Below are 27628 nucleotides of genomic sequence, written 5' to 3'. Positions count from 1 at the left end.
GAGAGAAACAGCCACTCAGACATCAAGGTCAGTGAGTAAAGGAAGCGGGAGAAGGTGCTCAAGGTAACCATGCAGAGCATACCCTGCAGCCCATGCAGAAGACCAGGTTCTACCCCTGCAGCCCATGGACCACATCAGAGAAGCTATCCACACCACAGCCCATTAAAGAGCCCATGCTGGAGCAGGTGGAGATGCCCTGAAGGAATGTGACCTATGGGGGCCATTGCTGGGGCAGTCTGTTCTTGATGGACTGTGTCCCATAGAAAGGACCCTTACTGGAGCAGTTCTTTAAGAACTGCAGCCCATGGGAAGGACCCAAATTTGAGAACTTCATGAAGGACTGCGTCCTGTGGGAAGGACCCCATGCTGGAGCAGTAGAAGAGCATGAGGAAGAAAAAGCACCAGACAAAACGTTATGAACTGACTGCAATCCCCATGTCCCATTCCCCATGGCTGCTCAGGGAGGGGATGAGGTAGAAGAGTCAGGGGTAAAGTCGAGCCTAGGAAGAAGAGAAGTGGTGGGAAGGTGGTTTTAGTTTTGTTTTTATGTCTGAGTCTCCTACTCTGTTATTGACTGGTAATAAATTAAATTCATTTTCCCAAGATGAATCTGTTTTGCCCACAATGGTGTCTGATGAGTGATCTCTCTGTCCTTATTTTAACCCCCGTCCTGCTGAGGAAGAGGAAGGATAGAGCAGCTTGGTGTACACCTGGCAGCCAACGCGAGGCCTGTTATTAACCAGCCAGTGAGTAGGCTGGGGGTGCACAACAAGTTGGGAGGGAACATAACTGGGACAGCTGGTCCCAACTGACCAAAGGGCTATTCCGTATCATATGACATCATGATCAGTCTATAAAGCTGGGGGAAGAAGATGTAAGGGGGGAACATTCAGAGTGATGGTGTTTGTCTTCCCAAGGAACCGTTATGTGTGATGGAGTCCTGCTTTCTTCAGGATAGCTGAACACATGCCTGCCAATGGCAAGTAGTGAATTCCTTGGTTTGCTTTGTTTGCATGCATGGCTTTTGCTTTACTTATTAAAGTCATTTATTCCCTCCCAACATCTAGTGCAGTCCTAGCCTACTCACTGGTGGGATAGTGTGAGGAGCAGATAAGGCCTTGAGTCTGTGTAAGCACTGTTCAACAGTAATGAAAACATCGCTATATTACATTCAGAGTGATGGTGTTTGTCTTCCCAAGGAACCGTTATGTGTGATGGAGTCCTGCTTTCTTCAGGATAGCTGAACACATGCCTGCCAATGGCAAGTAGTGAATTCCTTGGTTTGCTTTGTTTGCATGCATGGCTTTTGCTTTACTTATTAAAGTCATTTATTCCCTCCCAACATCTAGTGCAGTCCTAGCCTACTCACTGGTGGGATAGTGTGAGGAGAAGATAAGGACTTGAGTCTGTGTAAACACGGTTCAACAGTAATGAAAACATCGCTATATTATGGTCTAGTGGGAGGTGTCTCTGTCCATGGCAGGGGGTTGGAACTTGAAGATCTTTAAGGTCCCTTCCACCTCTAACCATTCTATGATTCTATGATTATCAACACTGATTTAAGCACAAATCCAAATCAAAGACCCCATACTTGCTACCTGTGAAGAAAATTAACTCTATCCCTGTCAAAAACAGCACAGAGAAGAAAAATCCTGAAAAACAACATTGATGAAACCTGGCTCACTGAAATGCCACAAGAAAAAGAAAATTTCACTGTTTCAGAAGTGCATTAGGGTTTGATGACATCTGTTACTCCACAGCCATGTACACAGATATCCAACTACCCTGTAGCTGCTTCTCTGAAAAGATTGTGCCCAAACTACCTAGTGCACCTGGGTGACTCCAGCTTCCAACCCTGAATAGCCTGTCCTCTGGGCAACAAGGATGTCTGGTTGCCCATGAAAAGAATGGGACCCTGTCTTTGGATGTAGGCCTACAGATGTCATCTGGAGCAGCACCCCTTCCAGGTCTGGAGCTTTGGCATTCACTTCATGTTCCAAGTAAACTCAGCAATGTCTAAAATAAAGACCCACGATGGCTATCTCTTCTTCCAAGGGTTCTTCACTGGTCCAAAACCACCTTCCTACCTGCATCCTCTTGGATGGGTGTCAGGAAGGTAGGCTGAAGTGTCTTCATGGGTGCAGTTTGGCTGCAGGAATGAGATGGCTCCCTGTCCAACAGCCACTTTTGCTTCTGGTGGAGCGATGCTTCCTGTGGGGGGCATATAGGAACCTTCCCCACATTCCACCCTTCCTCTGTCTGCCTCCAATGCCCCTGTGGAGTGTGTGGTGCTGGGCAGCTCCCCCTCTGCCCATCCTGTGCCGCATTGCTGCAGTTCATTCCCCATGATGCCCCTGCTACACACAAGTCCTTTCCCAGGCAGCATCCCCCAGATCAGAGCCCCCAGGAGAGTCAACAACCCACAGCATTGTCTCTATTAGTGTCCCTCTGCTCCCCCAAGCCTAGCTCCCCAGTCTGGACCCAAAAAGCACCTTCTGAGTGGGTTCCCCATTGCTCCTGCTTTCTTCATGGCTCCACTGACCTCCCAGAGCAGCCCTGAAATCTGACGCACCCCTACACCCACTACCTCCCACCCACCCCAACATGCAGGGCTGGCAGCATCTCCAGTGCCCCTGCCTCATTCCAGCAGGCAGGGCTGGCAGCACTCCTAGTTCCCAACTGTATATCCTGGAGTGCACATTTGGCATTCCTTTCCTGGAATCTGGCCAAGCACTGCGGCTGTGATTGCAGCTCCCATCCATCCCTGCCGTTTTCTGAAACGACTGGCCCTCCTCCTCCTTTTTCTCCTTCTCTTCCTCCTCATCCTCCTCGAGTATCTGTGAACATCCTTTCATGCTGCAGCTGGTCCTGGGCCTCCTATCCCTCTGTCTGCTCATTTCTCGTGTTGCAGGCTGCTATTCCACGGTGAGTGCATTTGTCTGTGCATCCATAATTCCTTCCCTCCGTATGGAAGCATTGCAAACCTGTCCTGCATGCGTGTGTGCATTTGTCTGTCTGTGCTCACTATACCCTGGCAAAGACTTGGAGGCTTCTGTGTGTCCATCTGTGTTTGCTACCCCATCCTGCCAGGCCACTTAGTTCAAATGGTACCCACACAATTTGGGATCTTTAAGGTCGAGGCTACAGCCCAAATTCACAATGAGGCACATGCTCTGATCATGATATCTGTAAATTCAGCTTCTTATCCTGACAGAAAATAATGTTTTATAATCATAACACAGATGTGCAAGCATTCTGTTATTGGGATCAGTAAAAGCAGTTGCCAGTAAACCAGGGTTTCTATTATGAACAAAGAATCATATCTTTAGTCTTTTACCGATTTAGCAACTCCCAGTTTCATCAAATAGGGGCTATTTGCCAGGAAGTCCTCTGACAAAAGGGTCCTCCAGAATTTGGAGGGTTATCCAAGTATAGTTTAAAGGATGGATTATTAAAGAGAGAAGCCTGAGTGCTTCATTTTTCCATATGAGAAATGTGTGGCGAATTATACTTGTCCTTATGTTTGGTGGTGAGTGAAGTCCAAATCTCTAGTGTTGGGTTTGGAACTGTTGGCTTTCCTTCCTTCCTTTCTTTTTTTTCCTTCCTTCTTTTTTTTCTTTTTCTTTGACTTTTCTCACTCTCTGCTTTTGCTCTGCACAGATCCCAGACTTCCACAAAAATTTACCTTGATTCCTGTGGAGCCCTTTGACATTTATATGTGTAAAGAAAAAGGGGCCATTAACTCAGAAGGTCTGTCTGGGACAGCACTGGCATAGAGTAAAAGACTGCTCTTATTGCTGGTCTGAGTCAGGGGAGTAGGAGATGCTATTTTTGCCTGGGAACAAAAGGGAGACTCCTGAGAACCATTCCTTTGGAAATCCCACTCTGAGCAGGACCATCAAGGGCTCCTCCCAGCTCTCTTGTGTGTTGCGCTCTCATGCCTGGGAGGAAGCTGCATAACCATGCATTGCATCCTCCTGGCTGCAAGGTTAGAAAGACAGTTCTTCCGTCCTATACCCCAATTTTGTTAACAGCCATCATTTCAATCCTGGGGTAATGGGGTGGCTTTCCATGACTTCGGGTTTCATCTGCCCAAGTAACTGCAGAGCTGGAACCCGCCACGTACTCTGCTGGCTCTGTGGTGCGACAAGCAGAACATAAGAGCTCATGCCCCACCTCTCCCCCCAGCCCCTTGCCCCCAGTCCACCCTGCAAACCGTACTGGAACAAGCCCTTCCCTAGGCTTGTTCATAGGGAGTGGGGTGCAATTAAGGATGGCTGTATCTGTTTTGAAATACCCGCATTTATATATAATAATATTGAACTGAATCCTACTCTTGTGATTCAAGGAAGAAGCTCTTTCTCTTATTTAAACTTAGGGGTGAGATTTAGTTATTAAAACATGAGTGTCTAGTATCATTTTAGATGTCCTGTCACTTCCAAGATAGACATGTGATGCCAATATATATAGCACAGGAGCTATAGAAGACAGCTAGATTAGAATTCCTCAATGTTGCGAGAAACACTCGCCTCTTCTAGGGCTTCTTGTTGCAAATGGCCTTCCTGTCCAATGTTTTGACAGTGGAGTTAAGGCTCTATTCAGCATTGGAAGAATTCAGACCACTGACATGTACACAGACTTGTGATTTTACATACCTCTCTTTAGGTGCCTAATTGACAGATCAGTCACAAACCAGGCACTTTTTAATCATCCTCTCCCTCACATTTCACACAAATGCATTTGCTCATCAATTCCTCCAACATCCTCCTGTCCCCAACTTCCCTGAATGTGCATCTGTGCGTCTTGATTATAAATCCATTTGTCCATTCCCCTCCTCGATTCCACCGTTTTCTGCCATTCACTCCTACTGCCACTAATTCCAGCCCTCTCCAACTGTCCAATATGCCAGTCTCCTCATACAAATTCCTGCATTCCTCCACTCATCGCTGTTCTGTCTTTCTGCTTCTCTGCCAATTTCTTCCTCTACCAACATTGGTACTGATGTCTTTCAGGTGCTATGATCACTCAGGACCAAACTTATTCAGTGCCGTGTGCTGGGCTTTGACTCATGATTGCTCCCACCTTCCCTGTGCTCTAGTCTGAATTAAGCACCACACCCCTACTGAACCAAGGCATTTTTGACACCTGCAATTCCCATCCCAGGCCTGTCTCTTACTAATTTGCTACCTGGCTGCTGAGAAATGGGCAAAAAGATTCTTGAGGTGGGATGTGAGGAGAGTGGACTTGACCCATATACGTGGAGGTAGCTCCATATCTTAGAGTAAGGCAAGATGGAAGTGGCCCTTTTATTTTCCACAAGGTCCTCATAGCTCACTTTATGCTCTTTCCCATACAGAAGCTGTATTCAACCGAAGAGTTAAGATGAGAAAAAGTGGTATCCTGAACAAAGGGTATATGTGTAGAGGTGAGTTGGAGCCATAAAGGTGGCATCTGTGAGCAGTGGGGAAGATATTAGCTGGGAGAGCAATCTGGGAAGGAATTGATTTCTTGGGTTGTTGACAGGAAGGCACATCTCACCATGTTCTGGGAACTCAGGGGCATGGCCTACAGGCAGCCTTCACTTTTTTGGTTGGCATAGTAAAAGATGGTTTTGTCAGTGTGATTCATCTCATCCATAGTGCTGCAAGCTTTCCAGGGAAACCATCACAAAGTAGGAGGATGATGCAGAAGAGAAGTCTGCTACTGTGGGATGGGGGGTGCAACACTCCTCTGTGCTATGACATTGCATCACCTCTACTGTGGTGTGAAATCATCCCCTGCTGAATTGTGTTGTGATACCTAGGTACATTGCTTGATTGGTGAATTGCATCATCCCCTCCAGGTGAACTATACTATCTTCTGTATACCATCCACTTCCACGACATTACAACAACCCCTATGAAAGTCTTATACCTTCTTTTGCTAAGTGTCACACTATTCCTACTACGGTGTTATGCTATTCTTGACTAAGACACTACTCCAACACATTTTACCATCAGGCTTGACACACTGCTGATGCCAAACCTTGCCATAACACGAGATGCTCTTCATCTCAAGCCAAGGGCAAAGGTATGGAGAAGGTTGCTGTTGTGATTTGAGAAAACCCATAACAATTAATTGTTGTTTAGACAATTATTCTATCACCTGATGACCCCTCCCATCCAGAAAGGAGAATTGGGGAAAGCAAGGAAACATGAGGGTTGAAATATAAGTAGATTTAATAGGATAAGACTAAATAATTAACAATAATACTAACAAACCAGCATTAATCCCAATACTAGTATAAAATATATAAGAATTATACTCAGCCAATTCTATCAGTAGGAAGCTGTACACCCCCAGTAGTGAACAGCAAATGTTGGACACTGTGAACGCTATGGCTTCAGGAGAAAAGGAACTCCTCAGGGCTCTGGCACTGGAGCAAGGAGTTATCTGGACCTGCCACCATCAGGGGAGAGAAAAAGACGCAGCAAACTTTTCAAATTCATATTGAATGCAACATTCATGGTATCAAAGAATCCTGTTTGTCAGCCTGGATCAAATGCCCAGACCTTGCTCCTCCTCATCCCTACACCTGGCAAGGCTTGAAACCAGCCAATTCTATCAGTAGGAAGCTGTACACCCCCAGTAGTGAACAGCAAATGTTGGACACTGTGAACGCTATGGCTTCAGGAGAAAAGGAACTCCTCAGGGCTCTGGCACTGGAGCAAGGAGTTATCTGGACCTGCCACCATCAGGGGAGAGAAAAAGACGCAGCAAACTTTTCAAATTCATATTGAATGCAACATTCATGGTATCAAAGAATCCTGTTTGTCAGCCTGGATCAAATGCCCAGACCTTGCTCCTCCTCATCCCTACACCTGGCAAGGCTTGAAACCACTGAGATCTTGAATCCCACAGAGCCTGGATGGCTATAAAGTAAGTGTTTTCATGAATTCAGACACTAGAATCTTTCAAAAGTGGAGTTTTCCACCGCATTAGGAAAAAAGTTAGACCTCTGTTGCTCAACCCAGGACAGTTGTCTTTTCATGGGACACTGTCATAGCAGGAAGAGAGATCATTGAATTTGGATTCACCTCAACCATATACTACAGGTATGACACATGAGAAAGGGAGGCTAGCAAGAAACTTCTCCACTGCTGCCAATGAAAGGAGATGAGGCAACCTCCTGTGACTATACCTTTGACGCCGTGCTGAGTGCCCTTGGTATGGTCCCCGCTTCTGGTCCCCCCTTCCTTTCCAGTAGTCCAAAATGAGTAATATATCTACTTACTTAAGTTGAAAACCAAGCTCGTCTCCTTGAAATGTTAGGCTCAAAGCACCTGTTCCAATCTCTGAGATATCGTCTGCAGGTTTGAGGAGCTGCAGGGCACCTCCTGCCATTTGAATGAAGTTCTACTGTGGGACTGTCTCGTGCTACATACTGGAGGACAGACAGGAACCACAGTTCAGTGGTATGGAAAGCCTGAACTAAGACGAAACAGCACATTTAGGTGATCTGAGAGCATAGCTGTCATGTGTTGGACAAAAAGGGGCTTAGAAAGATGGGGAACGTGTTAACAGCCTCTGGGACTTTTTCAGCTTCTGCAACTGGCAATTCTGTGGCAGGTTTGGACACAAAACTGTTTCCCACTACAAGCAGACACCTCAAATGTAAAGTTTCCTACATGCAACCAGGGAGTCTGACAGCTGTTGTGTCTTCCTCAGGCTTATTCCAGAGGGAAATATGGTTCTTTTCTTCCTATCCTGAAGTGGAGCTGGAAAGTGTGAAAGTGAATGTAACCATCCAGGACTTTGTGGCTGATGTGGTGTCTGAGCTGTTTTTCCGCAACACACAGCAAGTCTCTAAGGAGATCATGTTCATATTTCCTGTGGACTCTGATACTGTTGTACACACCTTCTATGCTACCATGGGGGACACTCACATTGAAGCAATGCTCTGGGAGAAGGAGGAGGTACTGGGATTGTGGTGGGAATGGGTCTGCAGATTGGGATGAAGGGTGGAAGTGAGAGAATGGAATCCTGTGGACCTCAGTGACATATTTTTCTCCCCTCTGTGGCAGGCCCAGCAGCTGTTCAAAGCCACTTCAGGCATGGAGAATTTAAGATACCTGCAGAACCAGTGGGATCTTTGGGGTCCTGTGTTCACTTGTTTCCTGGGGACCCTGCCTCCTGATGGGGAGGTCGCCATCAGCCTGTGCTATGTCCAGGAACTGCCAATGCAGCCTGATGGAGCTGCCCAGTTTTGCTGGCCACGCGACCTGTTCCCCCGGACAAACTGCATTAGTGAGTGATCCCCTAGGTGCATTCCCCAAGAAGGAAGACCTCACTCCTCAGCATCTGTCCTGGGGGGAACGTCCATATGTGCACACATGCCTCAGTGAGAAAATCTGAATATTTCTCCTTGCACTTCACAGTCAGGAACCTCATGGGTCTCCCCATAAATCCCACAGCAAGACATTCCCACAGATCCCTGTACAAACCACGGTGTGAGTCTACAGATTCACCACCACCACTACCCCCCCCTAAGCATCACAGTGAAGATGCCACATTTCCCCCCTATCAGTGACAGACAGTGCCCCACCATAGATGTCTACTGCCCTAGGATCTCTTCTTTTGTCTTCTCACACCTCTTTCTCACTGCAGGATGGCTTTTTTCTGAGGAGGAGATGTTCAAAAACCTGAACTTCAGCATCTGCCTGAAGTCAGCCCATGGTGTGTCCCATATAGCCATTAACAGCAGCCACACTCCTCTGCAATACATGACTCCAGATCAAACATCTGCTGAGGTATGGCCCTGCCAGATGCTAGAGTCCCAAAAGGGAAGAAGATGGAAAGGTCTGCAGCCTGCTGATGCTCCTTAGGACTCCTCAGTCCTTTTATTTGGTTCTCCTTCCTCCCCACACGCTACTTGTCCTCAGGTATCCTTGAAATTGCCACCCTGGATGGAGGATGATTTGAACTTGCTGGTGTATTACAGGGGGTCTCACACACTCAGTGCTGTGGTGGAGAGGAGAGATCCCAAAGCCCCACCTGGTGAGTGAAAAGGGTGGCAGTGGGCATTAGGAAGAGGGTGTCAGGAAGACTGGGGGGGATCTGAGGGGCTTTTAAGGCACTATGTCAGAGCTGGGTCTATGTGGAGGACAAAAGCAAAGAGACAGAGAAGGGAACTCCAACCTAAAAATCCTCCTTGTTTCCCCCCACACACTCCAGGCTCTCTGCTGGGAGACCCTGTGGTGATGGTGACACTGATGCCCAGCATTCCTGAGGTCGAGCCCAACCTAGACCATCTTGGGGAATTTATCTTTCTCATGGACTGCAGTCTCTTCCATGATGCACAGGTACCACCAGAGGAGGTCTTCTGGGGAGGGATTTCCACACTGGTCATAGCCACTTGGGGGTTAGAGTCAAGCTGCTTCACATAGCTAGATATTCTGCCTGGCTTCCCCATCTGAACTATGCCCATCCCTCCATCTCCAGAACACCCTGCTCTTCCTCCTCAAGAGTTTGCCTCTGGGCTGTTACTTCAACATCTACATTTTTGGGGCCACTTTCCATGCCTTCTATCTGTGAGTTGGGGGTGATGATGGGGCAGGGCCAATGGGTAAGTAGAGTATGACTTTTCTAAGTGAATCTGTAGAACAAGCTCTTACTAGAGGGCAGTTATGGGGCAGGATATGTTGGGAGCAGTGAGAGGGTAAGTCCTCTTTTCAGGGTGCTTCTGTAGCACTGGTAGCGAGGTAAGGCTTTTCTAGGGAGTGGCCAAGTGAGAGTAGCCGTGGGCCAGGTTCTCTCCTGTCTGACACTCTGGGTGGCCTCCCACAGGCAGAGTGTGGAATACACACAGGAAAGCATGATCAATGCAGTGGGGCGCATCTCCTCCATCTGTCCTGATCTGGGCGGCTGTGACCTGTTGGGTGTCCTAAGGTCTATCTACAGCACTCCTCTCATTCATGGATATGCCCGCCAGGTATCAGGGACCAAGTGGTTATGGGGAGGGGAATGAGTGTAAACAATGGGGTACAGGTAGACTTCAGGGCTCAGGATGAGACAGTCTGCTGATGTTTGCACTGGGAGTTGGGATGGAGGGTTGTGTCCTTATGGCAGAAAGTGATACCGTCTTTAGGGTGGGCAGCATGGGATGGATTCTGTGGAATTTGTCTGCTCTTGGGGAAGGTGGATCTTCCTTGTAGGGTGCCCCTTTGTGCTAAGAGGTGGTCTGGTGTTAATGAAAGGGGACATACAATCCATTTTCTTGTTTCAAGGCCAGTGGGTGCAAAAGAGTGAGGGAGCAAACTGGGAAGGCTTCTGCATTTTAGAAAGGCATTTTTCCTCTACAGGGGTGCTCAGCCCTGGAAATCTTTGTTTCCCCTCTCTTCCTTAGCTTTTCATCTTCATCCAAAGGAAGATTTCCAGTGAAGAGGAAGCTGTCATGGCTGAGGTCTACCATTACCGGGACCAGCACCGGTAATGGGGGAGCACTGTTCCTGTCCCCTAACATGCTAATTCACAACCTTCCTGTACCCTTCACTGTCAAAAGTCCATTCTCCTGGATCCTAGTCTGCCACAGACCTTCTCTTTACTTTGATGGAACTTCAGCAAGAACACACACACACTTTCCTTACCTCAGAAAGACTGCCTATACTTTTAATCTAGTGAGACTCCTGTCCCAATCTTTCCCTGCTCTTCTCAGCACTTTTCCTCTTCCCCCTCCCCTTGCAGAACCTTAAGTTCTCTTTGGCCCCAAAACTCATTCTCACCATCTCCCTGTCCAGCAGGTAATGCCTCTTGCCCCAGACTGAATGGGAAAACTCTGGGTCAGTTTCATTTCTGTGATTAGAAGCATTCTTACCTCTCCAGACTTTGTCCTTTGTAACACTCCTGTCTTTTGTGCCTCTCACCTTTGTCCCACCTCTAACCTCCCCCTCTTTTCCTGTACAGGTGTTTCTGTTTTCCTACTAATAGATGTGACAGCTTCAACCTTTTCCAGGCCATGGCCCTGGAGACCAAAGGTGAATGTGTGTGCATCCACTCTAGGATGGAGATGACATCTGAGGTAATGACCCAAGTACCCTTCTGTTCTATTCAATACCTCTCATGGCTCTCCTAGACATGCAAGGCAATCCAGATACCACCATCCACTCAGACTCAGAGACCCCCTTCCAACTTCCTCCCTTCCCAGAACTGGGAGGGAACCCAAGTGGTCTGTGCTCTCTGCTTCCCCTTACCAGGCAGTGAAATGCCTACAGCGGGCTTTGCAGCCTCTGGCAAGTGGGATCTCACTACACTGGGAACTTCCACCTGGCCTGGAGGTGTCAATAATCAGAAAAGCTCCTGAGATGATCTTCCAGGGACATCAGAGCTCCATCTATGCCCAGATCCATGGGCAAGCACAGGTGAGAGTGATCCAGGAACCATATGCACTGGGGCAGGGCATTCTGGAAGGTAAAGAACCCGCTCTCTGTTTCACCTTCCCAGCACTCAGGAGTCCTTCACTTCCACTAGACCGGAGAGGGACCATGATCAGGGCTCTGTGAACCCCCTTCTTTCCCTTAGAAACACCACTGCTCTTGCTTCAGCCATGGGCATCTACTACCTTAGTAGAGCAGGGAGAGAACCTAGGTAGCCAGGCTGCCCATGCTTGCAGATGAGCATTTCTGCCTGACTCTTTTTCCCTTGTGTCACCAGGATCCAGAGGTGGGTGAGGGGGCTGTGACCCTTCAGTACCATGTGGGCAGCCAGTCCTTTGATTACACACTCAGATTCTCACTGTCGCCATCAGCAGACAACAGGTGAGAGGGTAACACGCTTGCCCATGAGGCAGAGTGGCATTGGCAAGGTCTGGAAGAGGGACAGCAAGTGTCCTTCCTTGCATCCTTCCTGCTGTAGCCTGAGGTGGGAAGAGAATCTGGGCATCCAGTGCTTCCTCTGCCCTGACCTTGGGAGAGAACCTGTGTGACCATTGCCTCACTGCCCCCTCCTCTGTACTCACATGTCCTATGCCCCTCTCCAAGGTGAAACCAAGAAGTAACTCCTTGCCCTTGCAGGATGCCTGTGCACCGGATGGCCATGATGTACTTGCTACGGAAACTGGCCTGGGAGGGGACAAGCAGGACAGAGAAAGACATCTGGCACAGTGCAGTTAAGTCCAGCCTCAGCATGGGGGTCCCGTCCCCCTTCACATCCAGTGTGGCAGTGCGCATGAAACAGAGGGATGTCTGTCATCGTGGTAAGGCCAGAAACACTGGGGACAGGACTGGGAGGGGAAAGCGGGACTTGTTGGTTTGATGCCTCTTCACCATCTGCAGCCTTCTATCCTGTGGACCTGACCACCCTTTTGCCTTTGTGTAGTACCCCTGGATCTAACCCCCACGTCCCTGCTTCTCTTCCCAGATTCTTTGCCTCCAGACTCCTCAATGTTTTTCTCTCCCTCTTGCAACCTGGTTCCCTGCCAGCTGCTCTGGTTGCGGGGCTTCAAGCCTGTGTGGTTCAAGTCCACCAAGTTTTGGATGGTCCAGAAGTGCCAGTTCTTCCTTGAGACACTTGGTTGCAAAGCCTCTGACACCGAAGCACTCACTCATCTTTCAGCATCCTGTAAAGGTAAGGAGAAACTTCTCAGATGGGAATTCTCAAAACATATTGAATTAGGGTTAAGTTCCCCTTTCAGCATTTACCTTCTGACCAGACTTCTTGATTGTCATAGTGCTGGGGGTGGATGGAGTGATAGACTAAGCAAACTCCTACATCTCAACTCTGGGCTGGAAACTAAGAATTAAATGCCTCAATACTTCTCCAAAGTAACCTTATCCTTGTCTTCAAGTATCCTTAACTCTATATATGAACACTAAGTTTGTCTACAAAATATCTGCATGAATCTCTAGCTTTATCCTCATATAATTCAGCAAAAAAGAGCCAGATAGCACAGTGTTCACACAGTGGTTTCCAGGCTTCCTTTTCTTCCAGACTTCTGCTTGTCCAGCACTTATCTTCTGATCTCCAAGAATGAGCTCCTGAGGACTTCTTGTGATTTCTGTTGACAAGGAGTGTTAGCTTCTGTACACTTCTGCTTCTATCATCTCTAATGATCACCTTCTGTTGGCTGTTTCCTAATTAGGGAGAGTCTCTGCTTATTGTTTTCAAGAAACTTCTAATGGTGGGAGAAGGTGTCGAGCACTTTTTCAGCTGGTTTTGCTGTGTATAAGATAGGAAAGAACACAGAGCTAGTTAACAGAGATATAGCAGTTGTCTCAGCAGTTAGTGCAGCATGCAGATGCAGAGAGATCCAACAACTATTCAGTCCTGTGTGGGGCTGAGAGAAGGTTGTGCAGCATGCCACACAATGCCTTCTCTAACTGGTGCATTTACCCTTGGTACATTGGAAGCCTCAGTCCAGGTCAAGGGTCAAGGGCAGCCTTAGCTGCAGCAATCATAAGACTAGTTACAATTCTGAGAGAAAAGAGCAAAAGCAAGATGAACGGCAGAATTAGAAATCCTGGACTTCAGAAGAAAAGATTTTGCCTTGTTCAGGTTCCTGTGTGAAACTGTTGTGGAAGGAAAGGTCAACATAATGTTGACCTTCCAGGACCCAATGCTCCAAGATCAAGAATGGTCCAGTCCAGTGGCAGAAATTCAAGGAAGAGTGCCAGAAGGCCAGGATGGATGAACATAGAGTTCCTTAGTCAGATCAAAGACAAAAAGGAAGTATGTAAAGGTGGAAGTTGAGACAGGATACTTGAGAGCATACAAAGACATTGCCCAGACATGTAGAAATGAATTTAAGAAAGCCAAAGCTCAGTTGGAGTTGAAATTTGCAAGTTAAGTGAAGAACAACAGGAACAGCATCAATAAGCACATTGATAGCAAAAGAAAGCCTAAGGCAAGTGCGGGCACCTTCCTCAGTGATGCAGGAGACTCAGTGATGCAGGGGACTCAGTGATGCAGGGCACTCAGTGATGGAGAGGACTCATTGACAAAGGATGTGGAAAAGACTGTCATAGTCTTAAACTTTTTGGGCTCAGTTTTATTTGCTAAGGTTTTCTTTCAGATCTACTGTATCTCTGAGTCTCCCCACAGTCTGTAAGAGTGAAGCAGTACCCACAGTAGAATCAGAACGGTTTAGGTTGGAAGGGACCTTAAACGTCACTGAGTTCTAACCCCTTGCCATGGGCAGGGACACCTCCCACTAGACCAGGTTGCTCAAAGCCCCATCCAGCCTGGCCTTGAACGCTTCCAGGAATGGGGCATCCACAACTTCCCTGGGCAACCTGGGCGAGTGCTTCACCATCCTCACAGTGAAAAATTTCTTTCTGAGATCTAATCTAAGTCTACCCTCTTCCAGTTTGAAGTCATTACCCCTTGTCCTGTCACTACATGCCCTTGTAAAATGTCCCTCTCCAGCTTTCTCGTAGGCCCCCTTCAGATATTGGAAGACGGATATATAGTCTCCCTTGAGCCTTCTCTTCTCCAGGCTGAACAACCCCAACTCTCTCAGCCTGTGCTCATAGGTGAGGTGCTCTAACCCTTGAGCTGCCAGAGCTTTCAGTGCCCTTCCTGCATGCCCTTCCATGCAAACTGCCACACAAAGTGCCATGCTACGGCCTGTTTGCTCACTCTTTTTGCAGTGCTCCTGGTCACTTATGCTTCCTTGGGCTGCCATTCGGGGAAGTGGGGTGGCTGCCATTGCTGCTGGCACTGCCCCCACCTCACCAGCCCACCTTGTGTCAGGGCGAGGCCCACCTCCTGTGGGTCCCTGTGCAGCCCCAACCTTTCCCTGCCTCAGAAAATCTCAAGAAAAGCTCCATTTTGCCATGTTCCCTGGCTCCACTAGAGACATGCTGGCACCAAAGCTGTTCCTCTAAGTGAGAGTAGAAGATAGTTAGGAATCATGTAGGTTGGTTAGATCTAAACAGGTTCATGGAACTGGGTGCATCCAGGAGTGCCAAGCAGTTGGCTGACACCACTGTAAGTCAGTGACTCTATCTTCAAAAGATCACGGTAATTGGGTGAGGTTCCTACTGACTGCAAAAATAATCAGACATCTCACCCATCTTCAAGAAGGGGAAAAATAATAATTCAGAGACCTACCGGCCAGTCAGCCTCCCCTGAGTCCCTAGGAAGGATTTGAAACAAATTGTCTTAGAAGGTTTTTCAAAAGTAAATCATGCCTGACCAACCTTACTGCTTTCTCTGATGAGGTAACTTGCACTGCGGACAAGAGAAGGGCAATGGATTCTGTATATCTTCACTTTAGCATGGCCTTTGACAGTCTCCTCTCCATTAGGTTGATGAGGTATTGGCTGGGTTAAGTGAACGATAAGGTGGTGGAAAATTGGCTAGACTGCTGGGCTCAAAAAGTTACCAGCAGTTGTGTCCAGCTGGTGGACAATCACCAGTGCGATTCCGGAGGCACCCGTTGTGGTAACAATGCTGTTTAACAGCTTCATTGATGACCTGGACATCTGTCCATTAGGACAGAGTGCACTCCTAGCAAGTTTATGAACAACTACAGATTGGGAGCCGTAACTGCATGGTCAGTACAGTGGAAGGCAGGGGAAGTACAGTGGAAGGCAGTCTGGAGAAATGGCCTGACAAAAACTCTATGACATTCAATAAAAACAAATGCAGTCTTGCATCAGGAATGGAATAACCCTATGCAGCAATACAGGCCCAGGACACACACGCTTGAGGAAGCAGGTCTGCAAAAAAGAATCTTGGGGTCCTAGCAGACAACTAGTTGAACAGAAGTAAGCAGCGTGCTCTTGCACCAAAGCAAGCCAACTGCATCCTGGGCTGTATTAGCAAGAGTGTAGCCACTACATGCAGGCAGGTGGTTCTTCCTCTCTGTTCAGCATCATTTGCTATCCTGCATCCTGGGGTATTATGTCCAGCTTCTGCTTTCATTACAAGAAAGTCATTGACATAGAACGAATCTAGTGGAGGGCTGCATGTGGCATGTGAGGAGAGGATGAGATCTGGGCTTGTTCATCTTTAAGAAGATACCTTATTTCTGTCTTTAGCCATCTGACTGGAGGAAAATATAAAGAAGCCAGAGGCAGACTTTTCTTGGAAGTGCACAGCATTAGGATAAGAGGTGACAGACACAATTTGGAACATGGGAAATTTTGAATGGGTATGAGGGACTTTTATTTTGTTTTTAAATCATAAGGATAATAAAAAACTGGTGGAATCTCCATCCTTAGCACTATTCAAGACTTGACGAGATACGTACCTGAGTGAGCTGTTCTAATGAGATGTGCTTTAAGTAGGGATTTGGACTAGATGACTTCCAGAGGTCCAGGCTCTGTGTACCTTTAGGCCAATGTTAAATGACTCCTAATTCTGCCCCAACTACCCTGTGCCTAAGTGCTTCCCCTTCTGCCCATAAAAGCTCTTAAGTCTGCTCTGGAGTGAGCCATGCCTGGGACTATAATGCCCCACGGGCAGTGCTTGACCCTCCTCACCTTCACTCTCTTGTGATCTAGTGCTGCTGTAGCTCCAAAGAAGTCATGTCCTGGAATTTGGAAAGGAAGAACTCAGGCTGAGGCTGGTAGGTTCAAGAGTGGATGACAGAGAAGGACCCCTGTGGGACCTCAGCAGTGAACATGAGCCACAATGGGGGAATCAGCACAAATCATAGAATTGTCTAGGTTGGAAGGCACTTTTAAGATCATAGAGTCCAACCATCAATATAATGCTGCCAATACCACCACTAAATCATGTTCCTTGGCACCATGTTTTCCTGACTTTTAAATGCATCCAGGGATTCAGCTGCTTCTCTGAGCAGCCTGTTCCAATGCTTGACAGACCTTTTGGTGAAGGATTTTTTTCCTAATAGCTATCCTAAACATCCCTTAGTGCAACTAGAGGCCATTTCCTGTTGTTCTATTGCTTGTTACTTGCAATAAGTAAGCAACCAGTGACAGGACGAGGGGCAATGGGCACGAGCTGGAACATGGGAAGTTCCACTCAAATACGAAGAACTTCTTTATGGTGAGAGTGACAGAGCACTGGAACAGGCTGCCCAGGGAGGCTGTGGAGTCCCCTTCTCTGGAGATCTTCAAGATCTTCCTGGATGCAGTCCTGAGTAATGTGCTCTGGGCAATCCTGCTTTAGCAGGGGAGTTGGACTAGATGATCTCTAGAAGGTCTCTTCCAAGTTCAACAATTCTGTGATACCATGACCTCCACCTCACTACCACCTCCTTTCATCCCTTCTTGGGATTTCTTCCTTGGGCCGTCCCAAGCACATATACAATGGATTGAGAGCAGCCCTGAGGAGACAGACTTGGGAGTTTTGGTGGATAAGAAGCTTAAGATGACCTGGCAATGTGTGCTGGCAGCTCAGAAAGCCAACCATATCCTGTACTGCACCAAAAGAAGTGTAGCCAGCAGGGCGAGGGAGGTGATTCTGCCCCTCTATTCTGCTCTGATGAGACCCCACCTGGATTACTGTGTTCAAGTCTGGAGCCCCCAACATAAGAAGGACATGGACCTGTTGGAGTCAATCCAGAGGAGGGCCACAAAGATGATCAGAGGGTTAGAGCACCTCTCGTATAAGCACAGGCTGAGAGAGTTGGGGTTGTTCAGCCTGGAGAAGAGAAGGCTCAAGGGAGACTATATATCTGCCTTCCAGTATCTGAAGGGGGCCTACAAGAAAGCTGGAGAGGGACATTTTACAAGGGCATGTAGTGACAGGACAAGGGGTAATGGCTTCAAACCGGAAGAGGGTAGACTTAGATTAGATCTCAGGAAGAAATTTTTCACTGTGAGGATGATGAGGCACTGGCCCAGGTTGCCCAGGGAAGTTGTGGATGCCCCATTCCTGGAAGCGTTCAAGGCCAGGCTGGATGGGGCTTTGAGCAACCTGGTCTAGTGGGAGGTGTCCCTGCCCATGGCAGGGGGCTTGGAACTCAGTGATCTTTAAAGTCCCTTCCAACCTAAACCATTCTATGATTCAGGTATTTGTAGAGAGCGGTAAGATCACCCCTCAGCCTCCTTTTCTTCAGGCTGAACAACTCTAATTCCTTCATCTGCTCCTCATAAGACTTCTTCTACAGACCCCTCATCAGCTTCTTTGCCATTCTCTGGACACCCTACAGATTGTCAATGTCCTTCTTGTAGTGAGGGGCCCAAAACCGGACACAGTATTTGAGGTGGGGCCTCACCAGTGCCCAGTACAGGGGGCTGATCACTACCCCAGTCCTGCTGGCCACACTGTTGCTGATACAGGCCAGGGTGCTGTTGGTCTTCTTGGCCACCTGGGCACACATGCTGCTCATATTCAGCCAGCTGTTGACCAATCCCCCCAAGTTTTTTTCCTTCCCCAAGCCTGTAGTGCTGCATGGGGGAAGGAGAAACATTAGTGATGCTCATGGAAGGAATTGTCTGTTCAGAGAGAATTATCCTGAGTGAACTAGAGCTCATAAGGCAGATTTTAGGATGCTTATGAAGGACTGGAAAAATCTGAGGAGGCCCTGGGAGGTCTGAAAAATGTACAGGATACTTGTGGAGGACTGGGAAAAATTGGGAAAGCACAGGGAGGATTGAGTATACCTGGCGAAGGCAGAATTTAAGGTTATAAGCTGTTACCTGTCTCATGTGAGCTGTGTGAATGTTTCTGTCTTCCAGACCAGAAGCTTCCTCCTGAAGAGCAGGCAATGGAAGAAAAAACAGCATTTAATATGAGTTGGGACTGGACAATTTCACCACTGTCAACAAGACTGTGTGACTTCTCTGGCCTCAGGGTAGTGGTGGCACTCCAGAAAGCAAATGGCTCCTGGGCCCTCAGTGCAGCTCTGGCCTCCGCCCTGGGGCTCAGCAAGGCTGATGTTGAGGTACAAAGACCCAGTGAGGTAAGCAGATCAGGGTCAGGAGTGGCCCCTGTCATGAGCTGAATCTTCTTCTGCTCCAAGTTTCCGGACTGAGCTGAACTGAGAGGAAGAGATCAAAGCCATTGGGATATAGAGCCTCTTTGCTTGTGGAGGTCGTGGGGTGGAATTAGCAGGGATACCTCGGATCTTTCCAATTTTGATGATTTCAGAAGCTTAGGGAGTTTATGTGTATGTGTGAGGTTCTTACATTTTCAACATCTGGTTTAGGTTTGATCTTTTCTTTTTTCTTTCTTCAACCTGATTGTTCTGGTTTCTCCCACAGCATGTGCAGCCAACTGCCTGGGCCACAGTTTTGACTTTAGTCTGGTTGCACCAGTATAAATGGAAGGTATCTTGGTTAGAGCTTCTGGAGGCCAAAACTTGTAGGTGGCTGCGGGACCAAGCTGGTAAGAAGATTCTGCTGGAAGGAGTCATGCTCTGTGTCTTTTCCACAAGATCTGCAGCTGATACCTGTTGACCCATGTCCCTCTTTCCCAGTTCTCCTGCATGGCAGTCTGTCATTACACACTATCTCTCCTTACTGAGTTGTTGTCCCCTTCTTCTTTTTCTCTCTTCTTGCAGAGGCCCAGCTGGATGAATGTCTGGAGGCAGCGAATTCCCTCTTAGGCTGCTTTGTGGAGCCCACTGTCTTCAGGATTTGAACCTACCATGCTCCTGGGTGTGGGCAAGAAGCTGTTTGGCAACACAGCCAGGACAGCTGACTCAATCTAGCCAAAGGGATATTCCATAGCATTAACATCATGCCCTTGTGGGAGTGACTGAGTGGCTGGGTTGGATGCTTAGATGCTATCTGGGGCCAACCCACTGCAGCTGACTTCTTCACACATATGGTCTCCATCATAATATGAGAGTTTCCACTGAACTCTGAAAAATAACTCTAAATATATATATTAAACTTTGCTTCATTTTTCCACATACTGCTTTTCTCTGAGGTTTACCCAAACAGTCATCTGCTCAAAATACTAGGTCTTGGGGAGAAAAATCATGTTCAGATACTACAGAAAAACACCTTCTTCATGGTAGGGGCATGGAGTAGAGAAGGAGGCAGGCGCAAAGAGGTGAAACTGAGCCTGGGAATAAGGGACCATGGGGAAGAGTGGTTAAGTTTTTGACTTTGTTTCTCACCATCCTACTCTATTTTTAATTGCCAATAAATTATATTAATCTTCCCTAAGTCAAGTCTGGTTTGTCTGTGATTGTAATTGGCAAGCAATCTGTCTGTCTTTTCTTCACCCACAACATATTTAATCTTATATTTCTCCCCTTGTCCTGTTGAGGAAGATGGATGAGAGAATAGCTATGTGGGCGGCTAAAAGTGAGAAAATTCTGGCAGCTACCCAAGGTCTAACCCTCAGAAAAAAATCATCATATTTTAACATGGTTACTTTTTGACATCTACACTTTTTATGCTGATTTTTCAGGCAGTGTGAATCTTACACTTAAGATTAGTTCAAATTTACCCCATATGCAAGGATGGTTACAGCATCCCAGAAAACCCTCAAAATATTAACACAAAGTTGATTTTTTACCCTAGAACCTCTTAATGGCTGGACTTCTTTACTTAAGCTGTATATAAGGGGATTGGGATCACAATTTTATAACACATGGAGAACACTTTATTCAGATTTAGGGAATTATTGGCAGGTGGTAATAAATACATGATAGCAAGGATCCCATGAAAAGTAGTGGTCACAGTGAGGGGATATGAACTAGTACAAATGGCTTTCTGCAGCCCCATTGGGGCCACTAAAAGTCAAATTCAGTATCAATACAATGATCGCCAAGGTGACTGCAAAGCCAGTAATTCAGAAAAGAGCTTCCAGCCCTGGAAAAATATTCTGGTTCATTAGAGCTGCATAACAAAGAGGATTATAGATAGCTAAATAACAATCACACAGCATCATGGCTAGTAGAAGATATCCGGTTCCTCCCAAGGAGGCAAATTGTGCAGTACAGTCCCTGAAAGAGACACTCTCTCTGTAAGGAAAGTGGTTAGCATCCTAGGAACAATATTGGTTGTATAGGAGGTCTTAAGGAAGGAAAGACTACCCAGAAAAAAATAAATGGGGTTGTGGAGACTTCAGTCCACACATATAGTAAGAAGGAGAAGAGTGTTCCCAGAAATGACTACAAGATAAAAGAGCAAGAGCAATACAAGTGCTGTTATCACTTAAAATCCCAGTGGACTGAACTCTGTTACAGAAGTTCTTTCCCTCAGGTCAGCATGCAGAAGGGATATAGAAGATAGAGACAATGCCACACAAATGAAAACTGTAGGAACATATGAAGAACTGCTACAATGACTTCACTCCAACCTTGGCAAGAGTCTGACATTAGGCAAACTAGATTTATCTTCTTCACTAAGACAGCATCACTGTGTTGTGGTTTAACCCCAGCCAGCAGCTAAGCACTACACAGCTGCTAACTCACTTCCCCCCACAGTAGGATGGGGGAGACAATCAGAAGAGTAAAATTGAGAAAATTCATGAGTTGAAATAAAGACAATTTAATAGATAAAGCAAAACACACAAAAGGAATTCAATCACTATTTCCCATTGGCAGGCAGGTGTTCAGCCATCTTGAGGAAAGCAGTGCTCCATCACACATAATGGTTCATTGGGAAGACAAACGCCAAACGTTGCCTCTTTCCTTCTTCTGATGTCAGCTTTATATGCTGAGCATGACATCATATGGTACGGAACAGCCCTTTGGTCTGTTGGGGTCAGCTGTCCAGGGTGTCCCCCCCCACTAAAATTCCACCCCCAGCCTACTTACTGGTGGGGTCCTGTAAGAGGCACAAAAGGACACTGTAACAAACACTGTGTAAGTTCTGCTCAGCAATAACTAAAACATCCCTGCGTTATCAACACTGTTTTTAACAAAACACAGCCACATACAAGCTACTGTGAAGAAAATTAACTCTATCCCAGCCAAAACCAGCACACACTGGATATGAATTTTCCTCCTTTGTGGACAGGTTTTTATTATTCAAGTCAGAATGGATCTTTGAATGGTAGTGCTTGGACTTTTCTATGGACAAACTACAACAGAGTAAATTTCCCCTATGCAGTCGTATTTAGTCATTTAAGTAACTTTCCAAAAATGTAACAGAATCACATAATAATTAGGTCAGAAGGGAACTCCTGAGTGTATCTAGTTCAATTTCCACAGTGTCAGGTATAACAGGTTCCAAGGTGCTCTTCAGTCAGATTTTTAATATCTCCAAAGATGTAATTTCCACATCAGCTTTGGGCAACCTGTTCCACTGTTTGACCACCCCTAGAGTAAAAATGTTTTTTTGTTGTGTTCAGCAAGTCACTCTAAGAAGGGCAACTCTCTTTTTTTTTTTTTTTGGTTAAGACTACCACAAGTCTTAGTGGTTTATATTTTTTTTTATGTTAAGACTACCACTAAACTCAATTTCATTTGCCCTTTCTCCCTCCTTTTGATACTAACAGCAAATTAACAAGGGCTTGCCTCAGGATGGACATCAATATTTGATTTTCCATCTCTACAGTTTTTTGAGATTTGGAAATTTGGCTTAAAGGAGTTCAAATGCAATAATTCTGACTGTAGATACTGTTGTTTTGATTTGAAACCATGTAGAGTTATCAGCATTGTTGAAAATCTTCCATTTTTTCCCCCTACTCTATTCAGTCTCAGTATAAATGATTTGAGAATGTTTAGATAAAGAGAAAATGAAGTACTCTGAAAGTGACACTGGAAGTCAAATCCACAAAACCTCTTTTTTTCCAGCCTGTAGAATTAGCAACATAGAATATACCTAGAGTCATGTCTTAGGTTCTGACAGGTAGAGTTCACAGTAAGAATTTTTTTCCTTAATTTCTTTTTTTTCATTTTCATATAATGAGTGTAACATACCAAAAACACTTGAAGAAAAAAGAAATGCATCCCTACTACTTCATTGGTTAGCTAGGTTTCATTCTTCTTTGTTCAAGAAAGTTAAATTTTACTTCAGCTTATTGTGTGTCTTTTATTTCAAAAGGATGGCATTCCCCACACTAGGAACATTAGAATGGTGTGGTCATATGCATGCTAACATCACCATACGCAATTTCCCTCTGAACAGTAGAAAGCACTGGAATTTGAATGCATTTGAAATGCATTTCATATTTCAAATTCAGTTTGAAAGCTTTGAATTTGGATGTCAGAGCTACCAGAGCCTGATGAAGAGAATATAAATAGAAAATAAGCCTCCACTCCTGGCTAGGGAGGCAATGGTATCAGGGAAGACATGAAGGATACAAGAGGTATCTCATGGCACCAGAAAGTCCCTTGGACTTTGAGGAAAAATAACCAAAAGCTTGTGATTGCCAATCCTAGAGCTTACATGGAACTACATGGTGTGTTCTTACATCAAAAAATGTAAGTGTGCAGGGAAGGCAGAGTTGATTTGTGGTAATTGCCTGGCATTTATTTAAGGAATCACCCTGCAGTCCTTTGGCAGCTGGTAATCTTCTTGACATTCAGCAGAGATTTCTTGGGCTTCCTTGTAAAACCCTTTGTTTCTGAAAGGCCCCTGGCTTCTTTTTATTCCAGATCTTGAAAAAAGATGCAGCTCAGAAGAACTCATCAGAGCAGTAGACACCTCTTCAATAAAACTGGAAGTAGTTGAGATACTGAAGAATCTTTCTTGCTTCTCTCCTTCCGTCCTTCTCAATGCACATTTCAGATCTGAGCTCCTGTTTCAGCTGATCAGCAAAAACATCACAAAGGAATCAAGGAGTTCTGTGTTCAAGAATAAAAGCAAAGATATTTGGTGATAATTGAAATTGTTTCTGGTTCATTCTTGCTGACTAGATAATGCTGAAACCAGAATTATAGAGTGCATAATTCAGCCCAATATCATGGAGTCTATCCTCCTTATATTTGAGTATCTTCCTGAACAACAGGTTTCCTTTTCCTGTTTTTCCTTATCCTTTACAGGGTTACTCTGAATGGAAAAAATCTCATAACTGCTCTGGTTGTAATTGATCAGCACCTTTAAGCACTGATGTATGTTTTTCTAGGGAAGCTGTCATCCTTGAAGACGGATTATACCTCCACCATCCTGCCTAGGATGGTGGCCAGCTTCCTCAGAGGGGCAGGAGAATGTCTGCTAGTGGCTGCCTTGCATAAATGTTCTTTTGGTTCATTGGGAGCAACTGAATGTTACCTTCTGGCAGCAGAGTCTTGTGACTGGTATTTGGCAATAGGTAAGCCTTTATATTATACAGACTAGATGAACCACAAGTCCTGCCTTGGCTTGAATGTGTTTCCTGGATAAAAGTTTTATGACTATTGCTATAACAACATCATTGGTGCCTGCACTAAGTCTCCTCTCTTGAACCTCACCTGGAGTAATGCATCCAGCTTTAAGGTCCCCAGTGAAAGAGAGGCATGGACCTGTTAGAGATGATCCAGAAGAAGGCCACAAAAATGATCTCTTCTGTGAAGAAAGGCTGAGGCAGTTGGGACTCTTCAGCCTGAAGAAAAGAATGATCTGGGGAGACCTTGTTGCAGCCATTCAATATATGAAGGGGGCTTATAAAATAGGCGAAGAACGACTTTTTACCAGGGCCTGTAGTGACACAACAAGGGACAACAATTTTTAAGTGAAAGAGGGTAGATTTAGATTGGTTATAGGGAAGAGATTTTTACAATGAGGGTGGTGAGGCACTGGAGCAGGTTGCCCAGATACGTTGTGGACAATCCATCCTTGTAAGTAGTTCAAGACCAGGCTGGATGGGGATTTGAGCAATCTGGTCTAGTGAAAGATGTCCCTGCCCATGGGACAACCTTCTCTGGGCAACCTGTTCCAGTCCCTCACCATCCTCACACTGAAAAATTTCTTCCTGAGATCTAATCTAAATCTTCTCTCTTCCAGTTTGAAGCCATTACCCATCATCCTGTTACTACATGCCCTTGTAAAATGTCCCTCTCCAGCTTTCTTGTAGGCCCCCTTCAGATACTGGAAAGCTGCTATAAGGTCTCCCCAGAGCCTTCTCTTCTCCATGTGAACAAACCCAGTTCTCTCAGCCTGTGCTCATAGGAGAGGTGCTCTAACCCTCTGATCATCTTTGTGGCCCTCCTCTGGATTGACTCCAACAGGTCCATGTCCTTCTTATGCTGGGGGCTCCAGAGCTTATCCAAGCACTTGAACACTGACAGTTTTGGGGCCAGGACCACATCCCTGGGGAGCTTGTTTCAGTGCTTGGATACCCTCTCAGTGAAGAACTTCTTCTTAATATCAAATCTGAACTTCCCCTGATGCAGCTTTAAGGCATTCTCTCACGTCCTATCACCAGACACTAGAGAAAAGAGATCAGCACCAAAGTCTCTGTCCTTCATGAGGCCATCGTGGACAGCAATGAGGTCACCCCTCGGTCACCTCTTCTCTAAGCTAAGCTGAACAAACCTAGTATCCTTGGCCACTCCTCATAAGTCTGGCCCTCTAGTCTTTTCACCGTCTTTGCTGCCCTCCTTTGGACACATTCTAATATTTTTATATCCTTCTTATATTACAAAGCCCAAAACTGCACACATACTTGAGATGAGGCTGCCCCAGTGCTGAGTAGAGTGAAGTCCTTCCGGCACCTGCATGGAAATAGAACATAACAGAAAGCCAACAAAAGAACCATCCTCTTCAGAAACAGCACCTGCAAGCCTAATACAGCACTCTGAAGAGTTTAAACTGTTTCGTCACTTGAATCACTCCTCCACACTCCCTGCATAGTCAAAGATGGCAAATAGGTATTTCTTCTCATGGGGTTATCTGATTTGAAAGGAAAAGTAGAATTCAGTGTAGAATCACAAGCAAACCCTTGGGGATTTCCAACAAATTAAAATGATTCAGCTGCTCAAAATTAGGCTATAGTGATTCCATTCTGTGAGCATTTGGGCGTGAGTGTGGGAGGAGATGGAAGGGAGGGATAATTTACTTTGAGAAAGGAAGATGTGCAATTTTGCAGGCAGATTAGATGAGTTGCAGAGCAGATCTTGTGAACAGTCGTTTGTTTACATGTAAAGTGATGATAAAACAGATGCACATCTTGCACTCTACTCACAATAGTACTTTATGTACTTGACACAATACAGAAACAACAAACATTCAAGTGGTGAGATAACCAAATGGACATGACTCTCTGGGTTTCTCATCATGTTTGCAAATAAATGGCCTGACCTCTTGGGCAGTGTCTCACACAGACACTTTGATGTATCCCTTTTCTACAACAACCTGGTTATAAATCATAATTCATAAGTACATGTAAAGCAGAGGGAAGGTGAGACAGAGACATATGCAGGCAGGCACACGTAAAGTATCTACGAGCACTATCCTGTATTTGTTCCATTACTGATATATTATTCTGCAAAAGCTGCTGCCATCAGTAAACTCAGGTTTGCTCAAAACTACAGGTATAATGAAACCTTTAAACAGTATTCCTCAAAAAATTCAATGCTTTCCTCTGATCCAAATGATATAAATTATCTATTAGTGGAAAATGAAGTGCTCATTACCAAGAGCACAGAGGAAATCTAATGAAGAAAGACTGATTATTTCTTTCTGTATAATATTTTGTGGTCAGTTAATTTTCGCATGGCAGCTTTGATGTCATTGTTCCTCATGGTGCAGATGACTGGATTTATCACTGGTGGCAACACAGAATAGAGAAGAGAAGCTGTGAGATCCAGAGCTGATGGGGAGTTGTAGACAGGCTTTAGATAAGCAAAAGAACCAGTGCTAACAAACAAGGAGACCACAATGAGATGAGGGATGCAGGTTGAAAAGACTTTATGCTGTTTTTCCTTGACAGGAATTTTCAAGACCACAGTGAAAATCTGGATATAGGACATACTTATAAAAGCAAAGCAGATGACGACTAAAAGGAAACTAAATGCAAGAACCCCAACTTCATTAAAGTATGAATCAGAGCAGGAAAGCTTGAGAAGCTGTGGAACTTCACAAAAGAATTGGTCAATGATATTGGACTCGCAGAAGGACAAATGAAAGATGTTCCCAGTGTGGAGAGCAGAGTAAGGGATGCAGCTGAGCCATGCACTGGTTACCATGCAGATACAAGTAGTCCCCTTCATGATTGTCTTGTAGTAAAGAGGTTTGCATATGGCAATGTAACGGTCATATGCCATGACAGTGAGTAAAGCAAGATCAGCAGCACCAAAGACATGAAAGAAAAAGACTTGGGCAACACAGCCAGAATAGGAGATGGCTGTAGTATTCAACAGAAAATTGGCCATGGACTTAGGGAGGGTGACAGAAATGGTTGAAAGGTCTAAGATGGACAAATTCATGAAGAAGAAGTACATGGGGGTGTGAAGGTGATTACTGACAGCTATGATCACAATGATAAGAAAGTTTCCCACCACAGCAGCTAGATAAATTCCCAGAAATACCATGAAGTGGAATATCTGCAGTTCTCGAGTATCATAGAATCCCATGAGAAGAAACTCTGTCACAGTGCTTTGGTTGGACATTTTCTTTTCAGTGTGTTGGTGAAAGCTGTGAAGGGAAAGTCAAGGATTTTGGTTGAGTCTCCATAGTCTCTCCACCATTTGAACTTCACAGTTGTCCTAAAGACATTTTGCTCACTGAAGACAAAAATGCATGAATCACACACGATGAATCAAACTATAACTCAGAAACAAATCCTTCAGTAATCACAGTTCCATATATAAAATGCATGTGTATGCACATATATATACACACTATACTAGGCATGT

At 45.7% G+C, this 27628-nt stretch overlaps 2 protein-coding genes across 3 annotated transcripts; one reads left to right on the top strand and one right to left on the bottom strand.

Annotated features, from left to right (window-relative positions):
- Positions 1 to 2787: 2787 nt before the first annotated feature.
- LOC106890079 (von Willebrand factor A domain-containing protein 5A-like) lies at positions 2788 to 20064 on the top strand. 2 transcript variants are annotated; one of them, XM_014945663.1, is made up of 18 exons: positions 2788 to 2925; positions 5357 to 5425; positions 7708 to 7955; positions 8064 to 8286; positions 8647 to 8789; positions 8922 to 9036; positions 9214 to 9341; positions 9481 to 9569; positions 9826 to 9970; positions 10385 to 10467; positions 10942 to 11056; positions 11232 to 11396; positions 11689 to 11792; positions 12048 to 12229; positions 12394 to 12600; positions 18627 to 18850; positions 19152 to 19275; positions 19451 to 20064. In XM_014945663.1, exons 2-18 carry the CDS (start codon positions 5383 to 5385, stop codon positions 19528 to 19530), a joined length of 2418 nt encoding a protein of 805 aa, XP_014801149.1. In that variant the 5' UTR covers positions 2788 to 2925; positions 5357 to 5382; the 3' UTR covers positions 19531 to 20064. The 2 variants fall into 2 exon arrangements, with proteins under 2 accessions (XP_014801149.1, XP_014801150.1); XM_014945664.1 differs by lacking the exons at positions 19152 to 19275; positions 19451 to 20064 and having other exon boundaries at positions 12048 to 12141; positions 18627 to 18826.
- Positions 20065 to 26443: 6379 nt separating this feature from the next.
- Positions 26444 to 27382, bottom strand: LOC106890096 (olfactory receptor 14I1-like). Its single transcript, XM_014945678.1, has one exon. The coding sequence runs from the start codon at positions 27380 to 27382 to the stop codon at positions 26444 to 26446; it is 939 nt and encodes a 312-aa protein (XP_014801164.1).
- Positions 27383 to 27628: the final 246 nt, after the last annotated feature.

This window comes from Calidris pugnax, unplaced genomic scaffold, assembly GCF_001431845.1.
Source record: "Calidris pugnax isolate Ruff unplaced genomic scaffold, ASM143184v1 scaffold146, whole genome shotgun sequence".
NCBI lineage: Eukaryota > Metazoa > Chordata > Aves > Charadriiformes > Scolopacidae > Calidris > Calidris pugnax.
This window is presented reverse-complemented; position numbering and strand designations above follow the sequence as displayed.

Coding starts and splice junctions, on each gene's coding strand:
- LOC106890096 (XM_014945678.1), bottom strand. CDS start 27,382: ATGTCCAACCAAAGCACTGTGACAGAGTTTCTTCTCATGGGATTCTAT.
- LOC106890079 (XM_014945663.1), top strand. CDS start 5,383: ATGAGAAAAAGTGGTATCCTGAACAAAGGGTATATGTGTAGAG. Junction 9,037..9,213: donor AGATCCCAAAGCCCCACCTG/GTGAGTGAAAAG, acceptor CACACACTCCAG/GCTCTCTGCTGGGAGACCCT. Junction 12,601..18,626: donor TCTTTCAGCATCCTGTAAAG/GTAAGGAGAAAC, acceptor TCTGTCTTCCAG/ACCAGAAGCTTCCTCCTGAA.